The sequence below is a fragment of the Cataglyphis hispanica genome, chromosome 17 (assembly GCF_021464435.1).
Source record: "Cataglyphis hispanica isolate Lineage 1 chromosome 17, ULB_Chis1_1.0, whole genome shotgun sequence".
Taxonomy (NCBI): domain Eukaryota; kingdom Metazoa; phylum Arthropoda; class Insecta; order Hymenoptera; family Formicidae; genus Cataglyphis; species Cataglyphis hispanica.
The window spans coordinates 665,276-692,195 of record NC_065970.1 but is presented as its reverse complement, the minus strand read 5'-3'; the positions used below and the strand labels follow the sequence as shown (position 1 = coordinate 692,195).

The window sequence follows — 26,920 nt, the reverse complement described above, 5'->3', positions numbered from 1 at the left end:
CAAATAAAAGATTTGAATTTATAAAAAAATATTTATTAAATGATCCGAAATGATTCAAAATCCGTTTATTTGAAAATGCTCTATATTTAGTGATTCTTTAGTGATTGGCCAATTAGAGCAAAGAGATCTTTGCCGTTATTATTCTGATTGGTCACTTCAAATCATTCAATCGAAATATAGAAATCTACATCTTTGATCTTAATTGGTCAATCAAACAATTTAAAGATTTTCGACAAGTAGACTGTATCTCTAGTAATATATTTAAATTCATGCATTCGAGTTGAAGATTTTAAAATTTTAAATGATTGAATTGATTTCGTTATGAAAAAAAAAAAAATTTACTATTTCATTCAATATCCTTGTAAAGAAAGAAAAGAGACATTTCCGACGATCAATTATGAGGTACTTTAACGGAATTTTTAATTGAAAAATAAGAAATATTTTAATAAATGCATATATTCAAATTTTTGTTCTTGTTCTAAAATATATGCTGATGTGTCTGTCATTCGATTTACAATTTCCAATAATGCTAGCATTATATCCGGCGTATTGTTTCATCGATTAATTGTAAGTATATAATATCTCTATTTTTTTTTATTACATTGCGGAAAAATGCATTGAATTAATCGTATCGATTGCAAAAATGAGAGGCATCGTAGTAATGAAAATTGACGATAGTAGCTCTAGTAGCTCTGTAACATATGATCACATATATGAATGTAAAATTGCGCAAGCGCGATTAAGATCTCACATCGAAGATGCCGTAATCGTGATATGTATATAAATGGATCTGGAATTAGACTTTGACCATTTGACTGAACTTACAGCGACGACGGGACGATTAATCTTGTGCTCGAGGTCGACAATCATTCGCGCGGAGAGAGAAAGTGTGCACGGTTGTATTTTCGCGAGGCCGACACGTTTCAGACGTATTTGGCAGCTTCTTCAGGGCGGCTGAACACGACGAAACGAGTTCGGTTCCTCGGCTTCTCGCGAAAGAAAAAGAAAAATTTTTGTTTTTCAAAAGTATTGTAACAGTGTTCGAATATAGAAGTATACATTTTCCGATGTCGAACGTAATAAGTCATTACGAGTCGATCAGTATGCGATGGAAGATGGTCTTGTTCGTCGCCATTAGCTCCACTATCCAAGAGATTTGAGTACCTGCCAGGATATCGAATAATAATTTCTCTTGATTCTCTCGATTCAAATTTCTTGTCAACGTCAACCTAACATCATGGATGCTACCTGTCTTCATCAGTTCATTATGGCCCCTCTTAAAAATTTCCTGCACCTACAACGAATCAAAGAGTAAGACACGATAATCCAACGATATTTTATACACATATAATATAATTTTATAATTGAGTCAATAATTTTTTGCAAGTGTAATAACTCTTCAAATCTGAAATGTTATAAATTCTAACGAGACACGTATAAAAAATAAATGTGGATTGTGTATATGTGTTGATTTTTACATAGTTTCCGAAACGCGGTTTAAATTTTTTTTTTTCATGGAAAAGTAATAATCTTATTCATCGCTTATCGGCTTTGACTCGTCATTATTTAATTGATTACAATATTTTTGTTCTCATTATAATTTTTTGCATTTTTAAAATTTATTCTGGACGTTGCATGTAGCATCTTATCATATACAAAATAATTTATTTTTATGCATGAAATGATAATATGTTAACAGCAAATTTTAATATTCTGCTTCTTATTTATAAATAAATTGAGTAATGTGTAATAATATAATATTAAGTGTAGCTATGCCAGTTTAATACATTATTAGCTAAGTTATCTAGTTTTTATACTTAATTAGTGAATGATAATTGATGAATATATATCATAAGCATGTCCTGCCATATGTAACTAAAGATTGAATTCTTATATATATATATATAAAATAAAATAAAAATAAAAATAACAAATTATATTTTATAATGTAAAGAGAAAATCCTATATTACATATTTTATTATTTATCAGGATTTTATTTTACAATTGCATTTAGTTCTTCCTTTAACTTTGCAATTATGCTTTTCCTTAAGTTTAAAAGAGACTAAAAATCATGCATGCATTGGGTTTGAAATCTTTAATGGAACGCACCAGCACTGCTTGTAGAAGATCAGTATCCTTGAACAAACTCTGTGGATGATCTTACGAACATGGACAAACAGAAAAATATATTGGATTACTATTTTGGAATAGCTTTCTTCTTCAAAATAATTAAGCAAGCAGGTATTGTTGATATAATGACTTGAGTATAGTGTAGTATGCTTTTTCTAAAGATATGTATGTACTTTAGTGTAATCTTAATATGGATTTTTTTAAAAATAATCTTTACGCTAAAAATGTATTGTGCAACTATTTCATCTTTAAATGCTATTGGTATTGTATAATCTAAAACTATATAATATGATAAGCATATTAGAAAGAAAATCTTCCTTAATTTAATTATCTGCTTTATATGGATTTACATAACTAAACTTGCCATAATTCTATACTTCTATACCACTAATCTTCTTTCATCTTATATAAGAACTTCTTATGTTCACGATTTTTTACATAACATCTCATAGTATCTCACTGTATTTTGATATATAAAATGTAAAGAAAAAATTCTTTGTACAGAATGTGTTGTTAATTTTGATGTTATAAATGTTATGTTATTTTATTAAATATATAATATTTATTAAATAATTATATAATATTATTATGTACAATATTTAGAATAAAACTTTCATATATCATTACTAATTTTTCAATAATTTGTACAGCTTTATAAGGCACAAGACATTACAGTAAAAAAAACTCAAAGATCTAAGAATAAAATATGTTAATATATTTACAGGATAAAATGGATGAATCCAAGAGCATTTACGAATGAGGCATATATTCCTACTCCTATAGAACATGTAGCAAATGTAGCAACTCATGGAATCTGGGTTGTACCATCAGTAATTGGTGGTATCGAACTTATACGGCGTTCGACGACATGGGCCCAACTTGTGTCCGCGTGCGTATATGGCACTTCCTTGATTCTTGTCTTTGTGGTGTCAACCTTTTTCCATAGCGTACATTACTGCAATCATAATAGGTATGATTATTTTATCATATCTTTTTTCTTCTTTTCACAAACTTCGAATTCTTCAATCGTTATATGTGAAAAGTAGTAAATAAAATATATTGATCCCACATTTCAGACAATTGAAAGATGCGTTACATCGCTGTGATCGTGCTATGATATATATCTTCATAGCAGCCAGTTATTTTCCATGGTTAAACATTGAACATTTCTCAGACAATGAGCTTTTATTTTCAATGCGGTACGTTGTCTGGATCATGGCTATAATTGGCATCCTTTACCAACAAATCTTCCATGAGAAATACAAGATGCTGGAAACTATTTTCTATATAATTATGGGTATCGGACCTAGTGTTGCAATCCTTAATGTTGTAAGTAAAGCATTTGAATTATCTTCAAATTGAATTTCGTTTCAGGCAACATAAACGGGAAATATTTGTTATTTGCGCAAACGCGATTTTGACTAATTTAGTTTAATAATATTTTAATAATTATTTGGGTAATTTTCTCACATATATAATATTATCTTTACAGTATAACTATTACAATATTACCGAATTAAAAATGGGCGGACTGATATATGTATTTGGCTTAGTATTTTTCAAATCGGACGGTATTATACCTTGCGCGCATGCAATCTGGCATCTTTTCGTGGCCGCGGCGGCTGGATTTCATTATTACGCTATTCTAAGCCACGTATTTCCTGAGACAGACTTGCCGAATATTCCTGGAGCATCCAGCAATATGCCGCCGTTAAACATGCTAAAGTCTCATATAGAGTTATAGGAGTTGCGTACTATTTTCTACAATATTTCTTCCAGATGCTAAAAATTCTAAAAAGCGTTCTACCAATTCCAGATATAAACTTTATACATATTCTGATAGAGAAATGTGTCTTTCATTTCTATTTTTTTGGAGAAGTTTTTGATAAAGATAAATTGATTTCATAATCTTGATTCTGATGTCTAAACTAGACAGTCGAGTTTTTACGATTATTCCAAATGTTAGTAAACAAAAATCGTGCAATGTGTAAAATAATATATATTAATATATTTATATTAAAAAAAAGAAAAAATGGTAAATTAAAAAAAGTTAAGTACCTGATGGTCACACATGTATTATGGGTGTTTAAAAAAAAACAGTTATTAGCAAAGATGTATAATTCAGTTACCATGTTATTTGCTTTACAAGTTCGAATACAGTGAATATTGTGTCTCATATGATTTAGAATGCTAGTCTTGAAACCATTTATGAATGCCAAATTATTATATAAAAAGAATATATTTACATGTATTACACATTAAAAATGGTATAGGTATTATTTTGAGATAAATGCGCTATTTTGTTCTATACACTGAGTTTTATAAAAGTCTTTACATTAGGATCTACAGAATGTAGACACTAAGAATGAACTTAGTTATGGATGGAAACCCAACTTGACTGAATATGCAATCTCTTTGCTTTCTACCAGAAGTGTCAATTGTCTTTATGTTTACAGATGTATTGTGCCAAAATTAAGATCATATTTGTAACTATCTAACAGGTTTCCAACACACTCATATATAGATATAGATACAATATAGCTGTATTTATATTACTGTATGGTTCAATCTTTATATAAAAAAAAGACAGGATATATTATTTGAATTACAATAATTTTGCAAATATTTTGTAACTGTGAAGAAGAAAAATTACTGTACAGATAATTATAATTATCAAACATTTCACACATAAAACGTAGTATGTTGTACATGTACAACAATGGCCTTAATTATATTATTACTTGATATTATTATGAGAATATTTATATTACATGAAGTTTGATCTGTTATTGCTGATTTGTATATTAATAATTATATCTATATATTTGTTATAACAAATGTAACAATTGTGTACATATTATAAAATATGTTTATACCATAAATATTTATTTATAGTTCTCTATAATTTTATATATTTTACATAATAATCTGATTTATATTTACTTATTTATATAGTAATTGTATATTAAAAGTAAATATGCATTACATTCTCTTGCATAGAGGTATATATAGCATATATATAACATGTACACTATTGATACTGTAAACTGTAAAGCATTGTTAAGAATGCTTTTATAAACATCCATTGACATTAACATTAATTGTAATAGGACTTACGATATACATATGTGTATCGTAATATTGTAAGAAACAAAGTACAAAGCGATTATCAGTTATGAGTTTATTCACACTATCATTTTTTGTCCTTGTAATTTTTGCAGTGGACCAAAGTATTGTAGAATAATATAGAAGAATAATAAGTGTAAGAACAAAACGTGTAGTATTGCCGTCATTGATATGCTTTCTTGATATGAATGTGTACTTCTCATAACAATGAAAAATAAAGAATTATATATTGGCGAAGAAAATTGTTTCTTATTCTATAAAACAGATATGTTATCGGTGCAAAAACGATAACGGACTCTCATTAGTCGTTCATTAGTAGCTTAAAAATTGCATGTAGGCGCGTCAGCACTCCCGAAGGGTTTCCATGGTAATAATAGCAAACAAAACAGAACGGCCTACAATGGATATTTCTGAGATCTGTTATTATCGTTAAATTGGTTAAATACTTTGAGATTTCCATACAACAACGTAATCATGAAAATTATTACGCGCTTGTGCTTTTTTTCACAACATGAAAAAAATTACAACTCTGACAAATTTTTAATAAAGTAATAGAGTTTACGTGAGCAACCCATTTTGGTGTACCATAGTCATAATAAAGTATTTGGATTGCATTGCACGCGGCGGCATATCATCAGTGATAAAGTAAGAAAATAAAATATGGATAATGTTACCTATGATAAGACCAAAAAAACGAATTTAGCTTTGCCCAATAGTACAATTGAAATGCCATCATGGTTGCTGGAAATGACTGAGTATGTATGGCATTATTCACATATACAATACATACATATATATAATGTGATTTTTTAAAAATAAATTGCATTTTGTTAATTTTATTTTTTCTATCAGCAATGTAGGAAAAATAGATATAGATAACGATGCCAAATCACTACAAATGGGAGCATTTTTGATTGACGATCAATATTACTTTAAAAATATTTTTCTCAAAAAGGAAGCTGATGATACGTAAGATGATCTATGCATATCTCATAATGTTCTTGGAAGATATAAAACAATAAGAAAAAGTAATATTTACTTTAATATTTATAGAAATACACAACCCGTCGCATGCTTAAATGATCTTTACGATGTCGATGACAATATTAAATTACAAACGTCTGCGAGCAAATCACTGCCAAATACACCAAAAAATGGAGAAGTTAAACAAACAAGAACACGCGCTTGTTCTGCAGTTGTAAATGCGAAACGTCGTACAAGAGATGATTTTCGCGAATTAGATGCATATTTAGAAAGAAAGCAGATAGAAATGCATGGCAATTATTTAGCATCTGACGATTATTGCAACAATGCGAGGATTTGCAATAAGGAATCTAATTTGAAATATTCTACGAATGTTCTGCAGGATCGTGCAAATACACAATTACATTTGTTGGACGACAATTATTATTCTAGTACCTTTAGTATAAAGAATGAAGAAAAGCCAAAATTGTTCTCTACTCAAGAAACTTTTAAATTGTCTAACTTATTTGAAAATGATTTCGTCAAAAGTATAAATCATGCATCAAACAATGATTTGCTAGGGACAGGTTCATATATATCTTGAAATTTTACAATATTTTTTTTTTTGGAGAGCATAAAATTAAATCTGTCTTTTTCACATACATTTAATGTGTTTTGGTAAAATATAATTTAATTTACATTATTTTAGATAAAATTTACAGAAACTTTATTATTCCCGAATTACCATCTGGAGACTCGTTAGTTATTGATATTCTTTCTACTTGGGGCGACAAATATTATGTAGGACTCAATGGCATTGAAATTTTTTCAAGTACCGGAGAACCAGCTAAAATAAAAGAAATATATGCAGATACGAGCAATAATCAATCACTGGATAACAATCGTATGCCTCATAATGTAAATAACTTGATTAATGGCATTAATCGGACGAGAGATGATGCAAATTTATGGTTAATGCCTTATACAAGTGGTGATCATCATTATGTTCATATGATATTTGAATACACGATTACTATAGCAATGATCAGAATATGGGTAGGGTTCTTTACATAATCATAAATATAATAAATCATTAATATAGATGTAGATATGTAGATATGTAAAAATACGTTTTACCTTTACGTTTTTACGTTTTACATTGCTTCTTTTCTTTTCTTTCAGAATTATAATAAATCTAGAATACATTCCTTTAGGGGAGCCAGAGATATTATCATTAAACTGAATGACATTATTATTTTTGATGGAGAAATTGCTAAAGCATCAGGGGATGATATGGGTAGTCTTGATTCCTTTGGTGATGTAAGAAATTTTATCAATGATAAATTCTAAATTATATAAAAAATAATTCCAAATTTTTTAATATTATATAAATATATTGCATATGTAATAATCTAATTAAATTAACAGCAATGTATGCTTATTCTCTGTATATATACTCTCTCTTGTTTTATATACATAATATATAATTATGCTTTGAAATTAATTTTTTATGTATAATGCACAAAAATAATTGGGACTCTGACATAGACTATATTATTTACAACGGATGAAAATATTCTGGAACTGATATCAAAACATGATAATACATTCATAGAATTCAATAATGAGATATCAGATTATGAGGAAAAAGAAACAATTCGTCCAATAACAGCAACAACCAATGATGTAAGAGAGACAATTATTTGTACACACATAATATATATTTATTTGGGAATATATGTGTGTGTTTATGTGTATAATATAACAATTTGTCTTAGATTACTTCAGCAAGACATAAAAGTAACGATTCTGTTGAGAATTTTTCCAATTTGCATTCTAATAGCAAAATTTATAAGACACCTTCTACCACTCTGTGCTGTAAAGAAGTTCAGTTGATTATTATTTCCAATTGGGGTTTGCAACATCTAGTTGGTGAGTACATATATTATCGACTATGATATATATATATATATATATATATATATATATATATATATATATATATATATATATATATAGATTTATGTAGGATATTCCACATTAAATGCACGCGAATATTTTCGAAACTATTGGTGATACGGAAAATATGTTAGGCAAAAATTGAATAGTTTTGAAAAGAATATAATCGGTATAGTTTTTTTTTTTTATAGATGAGTGTTGAAATTTTAATTTTAATTTATAGGTCTTACTGGTATAGAATTAATCGGAGATCAAGGTATAACAGTTCCATTAATGGACGCTAATTTATATTGTAATGTAGAAAATACGCATTTAACGAATCTGATCGACGGATATAATATTACAACTGAAATGGATCACATGTGGCTAGCAGATGTAATATCGAATAAAAGAATTGCAATAACTGTTACTTTTGATACAGATGTATATCTAACAGGAATACGGATCTGGAATTATAATGCATCTCTAGAACTGTCTTATTGTGGAGTAAGATATCCGATATATATGTTATTCAAATATGAAAATTCTTTTATTGTAATAATTAAGGAAATAATCTTGTTTGTTTAGGTAAAACGATTATTAATTAAATTGGACGGTAAACAATTACACGACGAAAATCCTGAAGGATTTTTATTAAGACGCGCACCGGGATCTTGTCATTATGATTTTGTCCAAGAAATTAATTTCGCTAATCCATCTGTCCAAGAACATCTTTCGGATCATTCCTCCGATTTAGTTAAATCCGAAGGTATTAGTCATTTATATATATATAAATTTTGCACACACAATATATATACATACATATATATACACATAAAAAATATACATATATATATATATATATATATATATATATATACATATATATATATATACATACATATATATACACATAAAAAATATACATATAATTATTATTTTAGAACTTGCGTCTTTGGATTCAAACTATGAAGCACCGTCAATGCCGCAGGGATTCGTTTATCAAATAATAATCTTCTCCACATGGGGAGACTCTTATTATGTTGGTCTGAATGGTATACAAATATATGACAATTATGGAAATGAACTCAAGTTAACTGCAGATAGTATGTTTACAATTCATACTTGTAATTGGATTATGTATTTATTCTTATATAATATTCTCTCTGAAGAAAATATTTTTTCTTTTTCTAATTTACATTTTTAAATTATCTGTATCCTTTTAATTTTACCAGACACACACACATACATATATATGTTTTATATATCTTTTTTTCAAGAAAATATTATTTACATATGTAGATAATTTTCTCATCAATATTGCTAATTCTAGTTGGTTTTTCTTTTAAAATAGATATAGCTGCATTTCCTGAAAGCGTTAATATAATAGAGGGCATAGATAATGACATTCGTACACCAGACAAACTTATCGACGGAATAAATAATACTAAAGACGGATGTCATGCTTGGTTAGCACCTATACTTCCTGGACAAGTAAGTGAAAATATATCATACTATACAAGATTTACTATTTAATTTTCTTCATACTTTGTGTGTTTTTCAGACAAATCGTGTGTATATAATATTTTATCATCCTGTTATGGTATCAACGATTAAAATATGGAATTATGGAAAAACGTCGCAAAGAAGAGTTAAAGAATTTGCAGTAAGAAAAATAAATTGCCTTATGGTTATCGATGTTCCCAATTTGCCATTTATGCAAAAACATTTATTATGCAGATATTGGTAGACGATCTGTTAGTTTACAATGGAACTTTAGATAAACATAATCCATATGGACTGGTAACGTTTGTAAAAGAAAGCAGTAATAATGAAAATCTGGTGAACTGGTAAGTCATATCAACAAAATAAGTGAGGAAAAAAAGGAAATATAAAAAAAAATTACCTGGAAGCCGGATCGTAATTATATATATTATTATTATTATAGCGCGGAACAAGAAAATTGCCTTTTAAATTTACGAAGAAATACCTTGGGTGCTAACTCAGTACCAGATCCATCACTTCGTCCACACACATCTTTACAATTTACAGAATCATAACGCTACATACATATTTGTATGCATATACATATGCATACATACATGTGGTGTATAATATTTACAAAATATATTTAAATTGTACGTGTATTTTTATATCTATATTAAAAATCGTTTTCATTTTTATAATGAAATATCTTGTTTAAATTAATAATTACAATGTAGCATATATACACATATTAATATATAATAATATTCATATATTATGATAAATTTCTGCAAGGATAATTATATGAATATTATTTATAAATTCTTGTCTTGGAACTTGTAGAAACATAAAAATTAATAAAAATTTTAATAAAAATTATATATGTTATTGATTAAATTTTAAGAATATCATAAGAATATCATAAGAATATGTATATATTATAAATATATCATAGATATTTTGTTATATAAATATTTTTTATACAAGTTACAATAATTATTAATATCGGAGAATTTATTCTCTTGTGGATTTAAGTAATTTTTTATATATTTAATTATGAAGATAATACTCGTGGTCTTTTTGTTTCTACCTGTGTGATATCTGTTTGGTCTACATTTTCTTCTCGAGGTCCAATACGTTTTCTTGCTTTCGGTGATGATTGTTTTAGACATTCCATATCATTAAATATTACTTGTGCTCCACCACCACTTGTTGGTACTATGTCGCCCTGTTTGAAAAATTGGGAAAAAATTATAAAATTTCCATATTAATCATAAAAAAGGCATTATAATTTTTTACTGTAAAAGAAAATTTTATTAACCTTAAATAATTTTGTTTCAAGTTCTCCATCTGTATCATGCTCTTGCGCGACAAGACAATATCTAGATGCACCATCTGTAATCTCCTTTGGGGAAGTAAGTCGCGTTACACTTCGTCTTCTATGGATCAATGGTTGCAATACAGTCCCGATCGGCACAAGAGTCTGAGGTCTATGATCGATCCATCGATCAGCACTTTGCGATCGTCTGTACCTCGGATTTGAAACAGGTATTCTATCCTATAAAAAAGAAAAGATTTATTTTTAAATTTTCTTTAATTTAGATATTATATAAATTAGTTTATTAAAAGATATTCAAACAGAAAATGAAGTAAGAAATAACCTTCCGTGATATTCTCCCGTGATTTTGTCTATCTGGACTGGTTACTTTTGTTGTTGATCCTGGAACTTGTTCTTTTGGAATTATAGAATTGTCATCAACTAAAATTTGTTTCACCAATCGCAATTTGTCTTCCTTTTCTTTCATTTGATTCTAAATAATTATAGAAATACATTAAACACATTATAAAATCTTATAAAGTAAAAAAGAAAAAAATTAAACATAAAGTCGAAGTAATTACTTGAAGATGTTCACGCTGTTGACGCAATTTGATCTCTAATTCTCTATTCATTTTATCTGTCTCAGCTTGCATCTTTGTATTATATCTTTGCTTTACTCTTTGTTTGTCTATCAAACGTTGATTCAATGTCAAATCCCTATCTCTTATCTATATGTAAAGATCGTGTTATTTAAATAATTGTAATAAGAGACACATACATTCACACACACACACACGCACATGCGCGCACACACACACGCACACGCACACGCACGCACGCACGCACGCCACCCACCCACACCACACCCACCCACACACACCCACCCACCCACCCACCCACCCACCCACACCCACACACACACACACACACACACACACACACACACACACACACACACACACACACATATAGATGTAATATTAAACCTACTTCTTGCTGCAAATTGCGTATTGTTTCATTAGCAGAGTTTAATTTACATAGAAGAGTATCAATTTGTGTTTCCGTTTTGCAGAGGTGTCCTTCCAATGCAGATATCTAAAAATTTAAAATACAATATATTCTAATTTTGTTCACGATAATGTTATTATAAATATATATACCTTTCTCTTTTGCTGTGTATTTGCAGCTTTCAATGAAGCAACTTCGATTTTTAAATTTACGTTTTCTTGATCTATTACTATAATTTTTTTTCTGAAATCCTCTTCTACAAACAAAATAAATATTTTATTAGAACATACGTTAGATTGCGATATTTAGTTTACTAAAACTAAATGAGAAAGTATCTCACGTTTCTTTTGTAAATCTGCACGCAGTATATTGCGCTTCTTGATACGTTGTTCTAGGAATTGTATTAGGGAATGTATTATTTGATCATTGTCTGAATTAAAGGTTTCCAAGTGAGGAAATGGTCCACCCAAACTAAAATGTAATTAATTATTCAACATTGTACAATAACTTATATATAAAATTAAGAGAAATTTTCTTGAATTAGAGCTATCTAAATTGCAATACCTGTACACTAAGCCTAAGTCAATGTCTAAATCAGCAGCTTCTGGTCGTCCTTCTTTCTCTAATTTAGTTCTTGCTTCTTTGAATATCTGAGAGGAAAAAAATTTGTTATTTCTGAATGATAAAGCATGATTCGAGCTATACATCTTCTACTACAGATACTATTTTAATATTACCTTATTTGCTTGTCTTCTTCCAGGAGTAAAACCAAGATCCAATTTTACAGGATTTGATCGCGCGGTTTGTACTTCTTGAGTCATTTCCGCGAACTTCATGACTTGCTAAATACAAATTTTTAAGAAATTAATGGTTATTACATTTTTTTATAGATAGCTTCAATTATTTACTACATACAATTGTCTCATCATAGTCATCTGCTCTCGGATTTACACAGACTATCATTCTGACCTGTCCTTCACCATCAAAATAATTTTTAAATAAATGAGTGAGCTTGGAATCCCGATAAGGTACCATCTTGTTTGTACCTTGGTTCTGATTTTCTCTTAAAATTTCCAGACACGAACGCAGAGTCATCAGTGAGTTATTAATATTCCCTAAATTATGTATATTAATCATTTAAACGCTTTCATAAATTTCAAACATAATAAACGCAAAATGTCTTACCTGCTTCTCGTAAACGTTGACCAGTATTTTTAGTACGATTCGTGCGCTCACTACCTGCTAAATCTACTAAAGATAATTGACTCACACATACGACTCGTTTATCTAGCATTACATGTTCACCCTCACAATCTAAAGGTGCCTAAAATAAGAGAACATTATAAGCATTTATAGATTAAAATAATTGATTCTATAAATAAAAAAAAAAAATAGTATAATACCTGTACAAGTCGAACAGTAAAAACGCTATGGGATCTACTCGATTCTGCATTCAATGCTGTATGAGCTACGCGTCTTTTACGTTGTCCACGTTGGAACAGCTCAAAAGCTTCCTCTGCGCTTTTCACCTCAATCTCTGTTACAGCATGTACATACATATTTTTGTTACCATCTTCTCTGACAATTTTATTCTGCAGTGTCCTATGTTTAATAAAAAGATTTGCTTTAAATACATGTATCAAACTTGTCAATTTTGTTTCTCTCACACTATACTTACTTGGATCTAATATCATCTTCATCTAACAGATCATATACACTGTTATTATATATTTCAACATATGTTATAAATATAGCATATGCATTATCTGGTTCAATCATCACAGTTTGTGATTCATTAGGTTCATGTGCTACTGTTGGATTACTATCTCCATCGCTATCCAATTTACGACTGTCATAAATTATACAATATATTGTTATTCAATTTCATTGAACATGACAATATATTAATTTCTATATCATATATAAAAACTTACTGTTTGCCAAGTCTTCTGTGCGATATACCCACATGAAGCTCATGTTGTCTGTCTAACATAGCATCAGCCTCGCTTTGTACATCAAAACCATTCAATTTATCTGGTTTAAAAACAAATTTTTTTGTTTGATAATTTGTAATAGTATTAAAAATAACATCCAGGCAGCGAGGCATGATGCCAGCATCTTGTGATTCTCCAGTCATTGTATATGTCTTTCCACTGCCAGTAACACCATAAGCAAACAGCAGACCATTTCTCCCATGAATGAGATTTTTAACAAGAGGAAGCGCGATTGTTTTAAACACCTCCCTTTGTGTTGCGTCGGGTGAAAATACATGACTGAACGTCGTTTGTATTTCTTTATTAGTTATAGTACGAAAGTTGACTGCTGATTCTGGCGGTGTTACGACTAGCGTCGTGTTAGAGGTAATTCTCATGCATGATACATCTGTCGGAAACTGCATTGGCCGTAAACGACAGTAAACTTGCACGGGATCCTTAGATATCATATTCGATCCTTTTAGCCGATTAATCGGCTTACGAGCTGGAGTTTTCGGGCGTCTGAAACAAGATTCACGAAAGATGCACATATTTGTTTTACAGTTTACCTCATTTCATAAAATAGATATACGAATATTTAAGCATCATCCATATTGAATATCTGACATGGTATCTGAATATAATAATTAATTTTATAATACTTACGCGGGTTTCATTTTTACACAAGTCTGCTTATAATATAACACATGTACGATGTTTACGTGAGGAACCGTTACTATCTTTCAAATTGAAACTTGGTACAACGCTATCAAGCGTACAAACGCTAGATTATTCAGTGCTACCAACTAGTGATACCAGAAATATAGGGATCTTTCCAGCAAGAAAACACAATGTTATGTAATTGGCTATCAAATAAAAAATTTTAAAAGTCCCAAAGATTTTTCTATTTGATAGCCAATCGTGTCATATTTTATTCTGGAAAATTAAAAGAAGCAGAGATTGGTCCCATGAAATATTGCAACTGTTTGTGATTGGTGTTTCACGTCCTTTACCACCAATTAGATTTGTCATTCAAACATTATGAGTAAAATTTAAATCTCGCGTAACGTTTTGCGCGGCATTGCAAAAGTGAGTTGAATTATGTTTAGGTTACTGTAAAAAAAAGAATTGTCTTCAAAAAAACCTTTATGAAAACTGTTACGCGAAAGAAATTTACAGTTAAATCTGTTATGATCTAATATTTATATGTTTGATTTCTGAACTTTTCATATATATGTTTTACGACGCTTTTAATAACGATTGTGTGAGGAAAATGTGTTTAGAGACATGATTTTTTTTTTTATCGAAATTTTTCGTATAACGATTATTGCAATTGGATTCATAAAAATTATTAGCTATGTCGAAAAATATTAAAGCAATTTCAAGACCAAAGGTTAGATTCTCCCAATTTTCTGACAATGTACAAAACAAGGAGAAAGACGTTGAATATTGTAAAAAAAAAACAGTTTTGCAAACAAATGGTCCAAAAATTAAAAATATCGTAACTCTCAAAAAGCCTGTTAAAATTGTAGATCCTAAGGAATTGACAACTGTTTGTAACAAAAATGTATTGCAGCATGATTATAAAACAAAGATTTCGACACACAATGATATTACATCTGAAAACTTTCAAAGTACATGTCTATCTAACAAAAATGTTTCAAAAATCGAGGTCTCAAGCGTTTTACATAATGCAAATGGCATTCAGAATATAAAAGAAAATTGTAATACATTAACACTTGATAAAAGTTTGCAAGATAATATTTTAAAAGATTGCAAAGAAAGAATGCAACAAAAGGGAAAAGAAAACAGAGATGCAATACTGAAAAAAGGATTTAATAAAGATCTAAGTAAATCAAGAAAAGGAAGCTCTCAATATACAGAATCAGTTACAAAAACTAGAAATTATAAACCACTTGCAAGTAAGAATATGCAAAAAATAAATACTAAGGATTCTAAAAATCTAAAAATGACAAAATCAGCACCAAGCATTATAAAAAAAATAAGGAATCAAACAATGGAAGGGACAATTAATGCAAAATCCCTTACATCAAATGTTATGCCATGTTACAAGATTGTTGCAAAAAATAAAGTATCTCCAGTTAAGAAGACTATATTACGTAATACATCAGGTTCTAAAATTGAAACTTCCGTGAGACCAGGAATTTTTCACAAAAAGAAAAGTGATGCAAAAGCAAGCGATGCAAATAAAAAACATAATGTTACATTAGATGTTGCTGCAGAAGAATTGGCACAACCAGGATATAATTCCATTGCATGTACCATTAATAAACTAAAAGAACTTAAACAACAAAAGATTGTCACAGATATCGATCATTTGTCATTTGCACAAAAGAGTTTTATAAATGGAAAAGTAAGATTTTTTTTATAAGAAAAAACAATATGTCCACATATGTCAAAATTTGAAAATATTTTTTTGCAATAGATTTCTACAGCACTGGATTTTCCATTGGATGAGGTAATTTATAAAAATTTAGTAGATTTAAACATAGATGAAAAACAGTTGCCATCTACTATTACAAGAAGTAAGGATCCAGAGCCACGACAAAAAGATATTATACCAAAACTTTCCAACTTTTTTGTACCTGAAAATATAAAGGAAATTTGTGAGGCTGTGCATGTTAAACCTCGAACTCCAAAAATTGATGAAAATTGGAACGCTTTTAAAATAAGTGATAAGATACTTGAATGGAAACATAGTATGGATGATATATAAAATGGTATGCATCTATGTATTTTTAACAAAAATGTACAAAAAATTTTGAAAATTACTAATAACAAACAATAAATACTAAATAATTGAAAGAGAATACATGTAATAAATACAATTGCCTAATAACACAATTGAAATTTACTTAAATACATTCTAAAATATGAAAATAAATTATTAAAGATATATAGGAGACTTAATTTACTATGCTTACATTTAAAAAGTATATATTAGAAATTTGGTCCAATAAAAGATTATTTACATATTTTACTCTTGAAATGAAATCTTTATTGATTTTCCATCAGACTCGAATTCTGATGGCACTGACACAGAATTAATACCATAATATCTTTGTTGCAGGTACAGATAAATACGACGAAGATTGTAAGAGAGACATGTACCAGCCAGTACCATTCCAATTACAATTCCAGCTATGATCATCCTGTTGAAATTTCAATAAGTTAACTTTAATCATATTTATATCATGTATACGATATATCATGTTTTATAAATTGAATATGTTATATTTACACAGTGATCCATATATTGTAATTTTCTTTGTGACTGCAACATACATTTTCATCGCAACAAACTTCCCATGATTCACACAGACCCCATACACAGTAATGTGCAGCAGTCTGAAAATATAATAGATTAGTACAATGTTAATATTGTTGTTAATGCAATCATCATGTATATGTATAAATTTTTAATAAATTGTAACAATTAGATGTTAGTATATAATCAGGTATATGTATATAATTATAACAAATTATTAAATATCAAAACTAAAATTATATAATGTCACATTAACTATCGTTAACATGATGATACATGGTAAACATTGCTTTATATTTTACGCATATATTGTTATCTTTTCTTTCAAAATATTTTTATAAATGTCCCTAACATACAAAAAAACATAATAGTCGAGAATATTACGCGAAATATGTAAATTACCGGTGAAAAGGCCGTAAAAATCCAAATTAATAGAAAAAATATATAATTTGACAGATACTCCATTATGGTTAACGAACCTGAATCTGAGTCATACTGATACTGACAACTGACATTGACATAAGTAATAGATGAGCTACATAAATTCAGGGCATCCACCATAAGTTTAACAAAATTCTATGCAGTCAATAATCTATTTCTATTTATGGTCAAAATAAAAATTTATATACATATATAATATACAGAAAAATGGAGAAAAATCAACTAATATCTAATACAAATATATAAAATCATATTATGGCATCTTTTTATCCCCAATATATAATCCCCAACAAGAACACACATAAATGATTGGATTATTAAATGGGAAAATTTCCAGAACTGTAGAAATTCTCTATTCGACGACCAATTGCGTGACAGTGTCTGTGTTTTCCTGCGAAAGTATTCATGATTTTTCTTTGCATATAAATATACAAAATTTTTTCAACGAAAATTTATTAAGGAATAAAAATGTACAAAAAATCAATATAATACATTGACATTTTTTATTTTATATATGTATATGGAATGTCATTTTTAGTAGATATCTAAAAAATACATAAGTGTAATATTAACAATTAATAATAAAAAAGATGAATTATTTATTCATACAATAGTATATGTTATAAAATCATCAGAAATTAATATAAAGAATTGATGAAAAGTGGATGGAGTAGTACATCGATTATAATATTATTATACGATTAATCAAAAATTAGTCGAAGTGAATAAAAGCGGATAAATACAAAGCGAAATTTATATTGCAAAGAAGTCCTATTATCCTGAAAAAGAAATATAGTAATTTGAACATTTTAAAAAATTGCTGAAAACTTTTCAAATATGCGTTTTCCGTGTGATTAGTTTTTTTTTTTTAATTTCTAAAATGTACATCTTTTGTATTGTACGACCAGGGAAAAATATAATTAAACATAAAACTCTTTCTAGAAATTTCTAGATATATCTTCCTCTGTGAAATGGAAAATTGGAATTTACTCGGTTTTAATGATTTGAAATTAGGAGAGCTTTTATTATATCATCAGAATATAATCTTGAGGGGCAAATTCAAAGTTTATAATTTTTCTTTGCAATTTCTCACAAAAAGGAGGTAAAAATAGGAAACAAAATATTAATTTTTTGGAATTGAGCATATATATGGATTTAATATTTCAATGGAAGCAGACATTTTTACATATTTAAAACAAGATGTGAAATTAAATTAATTCGCAAAGATTAAATATACCAGAGTAGAGTATAAATATAATTCTTCATTTTTTAAACAATTTAACAAGATGTTTGATTTATGTAATAGAGAACATTAACAAGAGTAACAATTTCAAAGCTAATTTTGTATAAACGCAATAATACAAATTACAATGTATCATTTTTTTTTTGGTAGTTTAAGAATATTAAATTCTTTCTTTCTACATAAACTTTTAAATAATATAATAATGTTTATAATAATGTTTATAATTATATACATTAAAATATTATTATATATAAAAGAGTTATGAAAGTAAGAGTGGACGGTTCTGAATAAAAAAAAAATCATTATTTCACATTATTATAAAACATCTTAATACTAATCATTTCTTGGCTTCATTAATTGGAACAGTATTGCAGATTAAATTTTATGTTTTCTTTTTCTCCTGTGCTTTCGATAGCTACTAGTAAATAATGTAATGGTCTGTTTCAAAAAATATGCTGCCCTACACTTGCTTGTCAGTCTAAAGTTAGAATTTATAATGTACATTCTTATAATTATCTTGCCCTTGTTGTTTTTTTGTTTATTCTATTGTTTTTTTTAAGTACAACTTTCCATGATCTTACATATATGATCTTAAGGGAAAAAAAAGTCATTAATATAAATCTCTGCAAGCAAATAATAAAATTAAGGTACTACAAAAATAATAATACTATAGAAATTAATTTTTTGTTTATCTATGTACACATTTTTAAGTACTAATATATGCAGATGAAGTTTAATAACAGATTATGTGTGAACGATACACATTTAAAGCTTTTCATATATATATATAAAATATTCTTTGTGTATGAAATTGTTTTCTACATATATACATGTACTCATATTTTATCGTAAAAATTATTGCACTTTTCAAATATTAATCTTCAAAGATTATCGATCCAAATAATTTTCTTACGTAAAAATATCAAACATGTTCTCTTTTACTTAGAAAATATTTAATAATGCTTGTAATTCTCTCATCTTTTTGATTCTATATGTTTTATGCACAAGATAAAGTATTTATGTAAATGTTAACCATAAATGTATATTACAATAAGTCAAACATATTAACAAATTCGAATTTAATAAAATTCTGGAAAAATAACAACATTATAAGTAAAATTATTCATATATCAATCATTAGATTTACAAGGTTTGAAACCAAAGATTTCTTTAGTTTCAATTCTTTTAACTTCTTATTAACAGAAATAGCAATTACAACTTCTTCTTACATGTATGTAAGCATAAAAAGATAATTACTTTTATGTCTTCATATTTTGCAGAAATATCACAATCATATATAAATTTTACATATAGATTTTTTTCTATTGACAAATAGAGTGTCGAGACCTGATTCTTATAATCATGAATCTTGTATCAATTACTAACTGAAATTTCTCTCATGTTTTTCTTTTTTGTTTTATGAAAAAGATTATTTTTACTAATATTCACAAAGACTTTAGATTATTTTTAGATTATTATTTTAGGACAGAAAGATTATAATTCATCAAATTTTTCAATTCAACTTACAAATTATAGGTCCAAGTTCCTTTTGCTGATTGAATATAGCGAAGTGGTGTAATTGTATTTCTAATATCTGGGCTTTTTGTTCTTCTCACACAGTCTTGGCTTAAAACTCTGCATCCTTGATTCAAAATGACATTATTATAACCACAAGGAATACTGTCGCTGCTCGCTACGCGTCTTACATCATTGGTTTTTTTCTCTTTTGATGATAAATTGTCGAATATAGAATCTCTAATTTTATTATGCATAGATTGATTATTTCCGAGTAATTTTGGGCTAGGATCGATTGATACTATTTTCAAGTTGTTTGTTGAGCTTATTTTTTCGGCACATTTTCGTCGGACTTGACATTTATCATTATTTTCTTCAAATAACTGATGGTCAAAATGATGTTTGTCATTGTTATAATTTTCATCATTATCAGGATATTGGTTAAAAGTTATCGTAGAATCGAGTGAGTCAGAGAATTCTGGGCTTGGAACAGAAGACATGTTGCCAATTTGGGAGAAAGCAACCGTCCCCTGTGGATTTTGGGGACGGTGTCAGAAACATCATTCTTCTAATTCATCCATTCGATTTCTAACGGCCATTTCTACCACTTCCAAGCTTGGATAATCCAACTCTTTGACTAAACACAGCACAGCGGATAATATATTTGAATTCTAAAAAGAGAGATGTATGTTATAAATATTTCAAATTTCATAGATATGTATGTACTTTAGTTAAAACAATGACATAAAGCATACCCTTGTTACTGGCCGCCTGTGATAGTGAAATTGTGTTCTGCATTTGTCTTTTTCTGAATGTCTTACCCAACCAGGTACTTGAGCCATATCTTCCTGTAAATAATAAATAAAAAAATATTAAAACATTAATTTTATTAAGAAAATTTTTAAATGTGCAATTTTATGTTATGATAATGTTTAGCTGTGTTGCCTTGTGCTTAATATAAGATAAAAAATAATATACAGATTATTTAAGTCTTACCCTTTCATTATGATGAACAGTCACTCTTCTTGTTTGTGGTGTCTGAGGTTGAGGTGAGTCCTCATATTCTACTCTTGTTCTCTCGTCGTAGCTATAATTATTTCTGTCATTACGTCTATCATCTGCAAGTTCATTGACGGTATATTGTGTACGTTGTGATGTTGGTGTATAGATACGCTGAGATACTTCGTTTCCACCATACTCGGTGTAAGCTCGTCTTTCATCATAATCCCCATTGTGTCGTACTACCGGCCTGTCATCATAATCCTAAAACATTGTTTTCTATAAGTATGAACAATGCTATATGTAAATTGTATTCAAGAAAAAATTAATTATCACTATAGAAATTTCATCATATTATTATTGGAACAAAATATTAATAGATAAAAAAAAAAATTTTAATATAATAATATTTTCTACTTATCCTTATATATATATATATATATATATATATATATATATATATATATATATATATGCATTATTTATTATTAATTTCCTAAATCATACAAGTCATACAAAGTCAAATATAGCTAAAAAAAACATGTTAAATATATATATAAAATGGAGGTTTTATTTACTTGTACTTGTTAATGACAATATTACTGATATATTCTAAAATGTCATTTATGTTATGAATATGATATGAATGAGAACTGCACAATTACAAATATCACATACATACTTGACCATCAAGTTATTTAAAAAACTAATAACTACTACATTTTTTGCATAGACATGTGCATCTATAGCAAATGTACCTTGGATATTTCAAGAGTGTTAGTGGCCATAGTTTCATTGTTGCTGCGTGACTCTGTACACATAGTATCATCTTTGCTCTGATTTTTTGATTGTCCATTTTGTAGCTGTTAGTATAATCAAGCAATAAGATAGACTTTAAAAACTTTAATTGCATTTGAGTTGCTAACTTTTTTTTTTATCGAATTAATTATTACTATCAGTGATAATATCAGATTAATGAATAAGGTACATCTTTTTGCTACAGAATAATATATAAAAATATTGAGAAGAAATTGGATTATATGACAATAAGAAAACTTCCCAAAATAATAACAATACATTCAATTAATAAGTAGTTATTTACTCTTGAAAATGATTATTGAAAAGGATATTATTTTTACTCTTATTATACAAATGATGTGCATGACTGACCTCATATGCATACTGATTATTTTGTGAGTAATGATGGGATGATGACGCACTATAATTTGCGTTTCTTCTGTCAGGGTCATATTCTTCACGAGTATGTTGTGTTTCATCAAAACTTCTCTGAAAAAACAATTCTACATATGTATATATTATTCCATTTTAATAATTATATAACAAACATCTTTTGTGTTATCAAGTGATCTATTTTAGTAAATGATGAGAAGAAAAATCAGTAAAAGTATGCATTAATTAATCACATTACCTGATCACTACAAGAACTGTATCTCCTAGGTCGTTCCAATTCAGGTTCTTCAATGTATTCAATTGTAATATCCTAATTTAGTATAAATGCCATTTAGTACTTGTGATGATTGTTAAAAATATATTTAAGATACATATAAAAGATTTTTTTAAATGAATTTTATTGATTATATATGTATATAATTTGCTATTGATACAAATAAATTTTAATAACAGTTAAATATACATCTATTAATTGCAAGATATAAAGCATACAAAAAATGTTTGAAATAGTTGATAAAATAACATAAATATTAAATGCATATGTGAGAATATAGTTTAGCATTCTACCATTTACTAAATTTTTTTTTGTTATTATTATATATTGTTTCTAAAAAAGAGAGAAAGAGAAAGAGAAAAAAAATTTATTCTTACTTCTGGAGTTACTGCATCTGATTGTGGAGAAGCATCCATTTCAAGAGGATGTATTAAAGGTCGACCTATTGTCATCGCGGTTTGCACTTCTTCAGGTAATACTACTTTATCATCTAACTTCTCAAGATTTGGCAAAGCTCGCAGTACAGCTAATCGATATCTGTCAAAATAGTGTAGATCAGGGAATTTTATCTATATTGGGATGATGAATGGTTTCGTATAGGAACGGCCGATTCGTAGTTGGTAGATCTTGGAATCGAAAGCCGATCCTCACCTCATATGCCTCTTGGAAAGTTTTCTTTCATATAAATAAGCAAAGAATCAGTATTGTAGCCAACATTACAGCCAAATTACAAGGGCTATTTATACATATATACAAAAGTATAATCCCTTCTTTAAAAAAAAATCTATTACTAAAATCTGTCCCAAAAGTTTCCGAACTTTCTTTGTATAGATAGACCTTAATTAAATAGATAGCATTACTAATATCATCTGTATGAAAGTTCGAAAACTTTTGGAACAGACCATGTATATTAAATATTTACCCCTCTTTCTCTGCACATGGATTTTCACCAAGCCACAAATTTCGTAAATTAAGCAATCCTTGGAGATAGCAAACTTCATTCAAATCTTTGATGTTGTTCCTTCGTATAAATAAATCTTGAAGTTTGTGGCAATATTGAAAATCAGCAAGCGTGTTAATGTTATTTATGCTGAAAATAAATTAAATTAACATTTTCAGCTATAAAGTTTTATTTTAAACAATGAAAGATATTAATGTTATTAATATCTTCTTATAACAATTCACATACATAATAAATATAATTTATCAATAGTTATATATATAATATATAATATATTATATATAATATATATAATTTGGATGGAAGAAAATTTTATGTAAAAAAGAAATTATTGTTCTTCTTACCAAACTTATATGTCTTACTGTAATTATGCTATAATCTATTCAAACTGATAACAATGTAAGTAAAACAGATATCTTTATAAAAATCAATAAAATTATAATATATTAGAATTTATTAAAAAATTGTATACAGTTTTCTATACTTTCATAGAAAGAGAAAAGGCTGCTATGTACACTTTTATTTATTTCTTTTGTTCAAATTAATTTTGATTGTACTTTCAAAATTAATTTTATAGCATACCCTTTGTAATGATATATTTGCTACTGCGTAAAAAATAAAAAATAAAAGCTTTTTTTGCTTTGATTTCAGATATGTCAAATATAGATCTTGATACACATATACATCTGTATTTTCAAATGACTCAGATGAATCACAATGAATTCAAAGCATGTGTGGGTAGAACAACTTTTGAGATTGTGGGTTGTGACCATGAGTTTAATACAATCGTGTCCAAAGTAGGAATACATTGCAGCTTCTATGTTTTCATAAGATAAAAAATATCTTAGATCACAATCATGAAATAGGATAATTTCTGTTCTGCGTAGTAAATTACTTGCTAGTAAACATTGTAGAATATTATACTCTTGATTCAAAATTGCATATTAATATTATAATGAATTAAATTTTACATATCTGTTGCACCTTTTTTCTTAAATCGATAATTATTTATAATATAATTTTAAAGCATTAAAATTTTTGCTTACCTTAATGACAACACTTCTACATTTGTCATCTTTCTTAGAATGCTAACATCCGTTAATTCTGTTCCCCTGTACAAAAAAATATACTTTGAGTGTGTAAATACTAGTCTAGGCATATGGAATTCGCAAATTTTTTTCCATTCATTCTTTCACATGTTTCGAGGGAATAGTAATTAGTCACGCTTAGCTGGTCATAATCCTTTTTTTCCCACAGCACAACATAATATACACGAGAATTTGATAAGCCTGTTTTTACGAGTTTATTCGCACGGGTGAATGCGAACGCATTAATCGCTCGAGGTACGACCGAGTTGTCGCGAATTAATTCGCGATAGAGGTTATACCGTTAAAGCGACCTGATGTAAATACTCACCAGCAATTGAGTTTCTTCACGGCGGAGAAGTCGGACACTCGCGTGCGAGCCACGACCATCTCTTCGGTCAATCTCACCATCGTGTCATTCGCGTCTTGACGTCGCGACGAAAAATCAATGTTCGAAGAATCGTTCGAACGAGAAATTCTATCGGATAATTCACGATGCAAGATCGTCTATATTACAGCGAATTTTCTAAGTAACGCGCCGATACTAACCGATGACCATGATGCCTCACTGTCGACTGTCGACTAATCGCGAAGTAGGCTGCAAGTTACAAATGCTTTCACTGATCCTTCTGCTCTATTCCTGCTCATGCGCACAACGGTGCGCACATCAATGTGCTCAACGGTACGCGCAACCACGAGTACGCTCGAGGATATCATTACATAGGTGTGCGTGTGTGCGTATTCGGAAGACCACATTTCTTCATAATGTTTAAAAAAATATAAATCCTTATTTATATAATTCATTATTACAGTTTGTGCGCAAAACATAAAAAGTATCGGAATAAAGAGTTGCGCTCATTCTTGTGAAACGTATCGGACCGAATCAGACGAAATATCGTTACACGCATACTCTAATTCTAAAATAATTGAAAAGATGTAAACGAGTTTTTATGGTGAGTGCCTTGATGTGTTTGTTACAGTTTTTTTGTATTCAATATTTATCAATATATATTTATATATATATATATATTTCCTCTCTCCCAATTAATTATATAAATTATATATTATATTATATATTAATTATATAATATAATAATTATATATTAATTATATAAATTATATATTAAATAAATAACATGAACATGTTGTGTATACACATATTCATTCAGTTAAAGCCGAAAATAAAAAAATTTGTTGATGTTCTATTGGAAAAATTTGTCTGCTTCCGTGCTTGAGTTCGATCATTTATTAAAAGCAACATAGAAAAATTCTTTCGGTAAATCATTTGCATTTTGAGGAATTAATTGGTAACATGTTAACGTAATGTTTTACGCGCTTAATATTTCTCATATAAATAAAATATATGTCCGACAAATATATTAAAAAATTAACATTAAAGACGGAAATTAGTGTTACGTAAAAATTCCGTTAAGGATATGAAAGAATTTGTTCTAAAAATGCACTCCACTTGACATTATATATGCTTCGCAACTTCAATTTGATTCAATCGAGAAAAAGAAAGCTTCGTCCTGATTGGTCAATCAAATTATCCGAAGCATCTGTATCGCTGAATAGGGCGCGTACTTCGCAGACGTAATTATTTTTCGATTACTCCGCAATTAGCGCTGGTGGTTGACTCCGAAATGCGCATGCGCACGCTCCTTCTCTCCGTTTTACGCCGCGGTCGTGGACGCTTCGATCGATCGTAGATCCTGATTTTCTCGCGTCTTTTTTCCGCCGAAAGTGATTCGCAAGTACGAACGAGTGTCGGGAGTGCCGAGTTAACGTCGGGCGAGTGCCAATTTGTAGCAATTTTGCACCTGCGAGGATATCTCTGTTTGCGAGAACCGGTATATATCTCAAGCAAATTCAAATTTTGTCGCCATGATGGATGACGAAATCAATTCTTTATATCTATTTGTCCGTTACGATGTAACGCGAAAATTGAGGCTGCACCGCGTTCTTTTCTCATCGAAAGTG

General features: G+C 28.6%; 6 protein-coding genes across 13 annotated transcripts; 3 read left to right on the top strand and 3 right to left on the bottom strand.

Moving 5' to 3' along the window:
• Window positions 1-588: 588 nt before the first annotated feature.
• LOC126856111 (monocyte to macrophage differentiation factor 2) lies at window positions 589-4,908 on the top strand. Of its 5 annotated transcripts, none has more exons than XM_050604333.1 (5): window positions 618-1,311; window positions 2,126-2,242; window positions 2,856-3,101; window positions 3,208-3,460; window positions 3,624-4,877. In XM_050604333.1, the coding sequence occupies exons 3-5, from the start codon at window positions 2,866-2,868 to the stop codon at window positions 3,873-3,875; spliced, it is 741 nt and encodes a 246-aa protein (XP_050460290.1). In that variant the 5' UTR covers window positions 618-1,311; window positions 2,126-2,242; window positions 2,856-2,865; the 3' UTR covers window positions 3,876-4,877. The 5 variants fall into 5 exon arrangements, with proteins under 5 accessions (XP_050460286.1, XP_050460290.1, XP_050460289.1 ...); XM_050604332.1 differs by having other exon boundaries at window positions 2,114-2,242; XM_050604331.1 differs by having other exon boundaries at window positions 619-1,311; window positions 2,053-2,242.
• On the bottom strand, window positions 2,938-14,721 carry LOC126856086 (kinesin-like protein KIF23). Of its 2 annotated transcripts, XM_050604272.1 has the most exons (16): window positions 14,609-14,721; window positions 13,904-14,464; window positions 13,648-13,818; window positions 13,373-13,571; window positions 13,155-13,293; window positions 12,885-13,084; window positions 12,707-12,811; window positions 12,534-12,619; window positions 12,310-12,440; window positions 12,122-12,225; window positions 11,952-12,056; window positions 11,543-11,689; window positions 11,305-11,454; window positions 10,965-11,201; window positions 10,734-10,871; window positions 2,938-3,086 (listed from the first exon to the last, which is right to left on the bottom strand). In XM_050604272.1, the coding sequence occupies exons 1-16, from the start codon at window positions 14,617-14,619 to the stop codon at window positions 3,084-3,086; spliced, it is 2,487 nt and encodes an 828-aa protein (XP_050460229.1). In that variant the 5' UTR covers window positions 14,620-14,721; the 3' UTR covers window positions 2,938-3,083. The 2 variants fall into 2 exon arrangements, with proteins under 2 accessions (XP_050460229.1, XP_050460228.1); XM_050604271.1 differs by lacking the exon at window positions 2,938-3,086 and having other exon boundaries at window positions 10,680-10,871.
• On the top strand, window positions 5,643-10,237 carry LOC126856085 (katanin-interacting protein-like). The gene is made up of 15 exons (XM_050604270.1): window positions 5,643-5,725; window positions 5,807-6,012; window positions 6,110-6,226; window positions 6,311-6,807; window positions 6,930-7,276; window positions 7,403-7,540; window positions 7,769-7,906; window positions 7,999-8,152; window positions 8,403-8,665; window positions 8,747-8,927; window positions 9,103-9,264; window positions 9,513-9,652; window positions 9,723-9,824; window positions 9,899-10,008; window positions 10,107-10,237. Exons 2-15 carry the CDS (start codon window positions 5,918-5,920, stop codon window positions 10,216-10,218), a joined length of 2,556 nt encoding a protein of 851 aa, XP_050460227.1. The 5' UTR covers window positions 5,643-5,725; window positions 5,807-5,917; the 3' UTR covers window positions 10,219-10,237.
• A 155-nt stretch (window positions 14,722-14,876) lies between the features above and the next one.
• Window positions 14,877-17,171, top strand: LOC126856103 (uncharacterized). The gene is made up of 3 exons (XM_050604310.1): window positions 14,877-16,316; window positions 16,389-16,683; window positions 17,034-17,171. The coding sequence occupies exons 1-2, from the start codon at window positions 15,300-15,302 to the stop codon at window positions 16,677-16,679; spliced, it is 1,308 nt and encodes a 435-aa protein (XP_050460267.1). The 5' UTR covers window positions 14,877-15,299; the 3' UTR covers window positions 16,680-16,683; window positions 17,034-17,171.
• Window positions 16,939-17,851, bottom strand: LOC126856117 (uncharacterized). 2 transcript variants are annotated; one of them, XM_050604342.1, is made up of 3 exons: window positions 17,711-17,851; window positions 17,205-17,311; window positions 16,939-17,115 (listed from the first exon to the last, which is right to left on the bottom strand). In XM_050604342.1, the coding sequence occupies exons 1-3, from the start codon at window positions 17,750-17,752 to the stop codon at window positions 16,941-16,943; spliced, it is 324 nt and encodes a 107-aa protein (XP_050460299.1). In that variant the 5' UTR covers window positions 17,753-17,851; the 3' UTR covers window positions 16,939-16,940. The 2 variants fall into 2 exon arrangements, with proteins under 2 accessions (XP_050460299.1, XP_050460298.1); XM_050604341.1 differs by having other exon boundaries at window positions 17,634-17,807.
• Window positions 17,852-18,158: 307 nt separating this feature from the next.
• On the bottom strand, window positions 18,159-25,553 carry LOC126856105 (leucine-rich repeat-containing protein 46). Of its 2 annotated transcripts, XM_050604313.1 has the most exons (10): window positions 25,272-25,553; window positions 24,902-24,967; window positions 23,817-23,984; window positions 23,272-23,431; window positions 22,859-22,930; window positions 22,600-22,716; window positions 22,188-22,292; window positions 21,427-21,693; window positions 21,186-21,278; window positions 18,159-21,101 (listed from the first exon to the last, which is right to left on the bottom strand). In XM_050604313.1, exons 1-10 carry the CDS (start codon window positions 25,349-25,351, stop codon window positions 20,991-20,993), a joined length of 1,239 nt encoding a protein of 412 aa, XP_050460270.1. In that variant the 5' UTR covers window positions 25,352-25,553; the 3' UTR covers window positions 18,159-20,990. The 2 variants fall into 2 exon arrangements, with proteins under 2 accessions (XP_050460270.1, XP_050460271.1); XM_050604314.1 differs by lacking the exon at window positions 22,188-22,292.
• Between the last annotated feature and the right edge of the window lie 1,367 nt (window positions 25,554-26,920).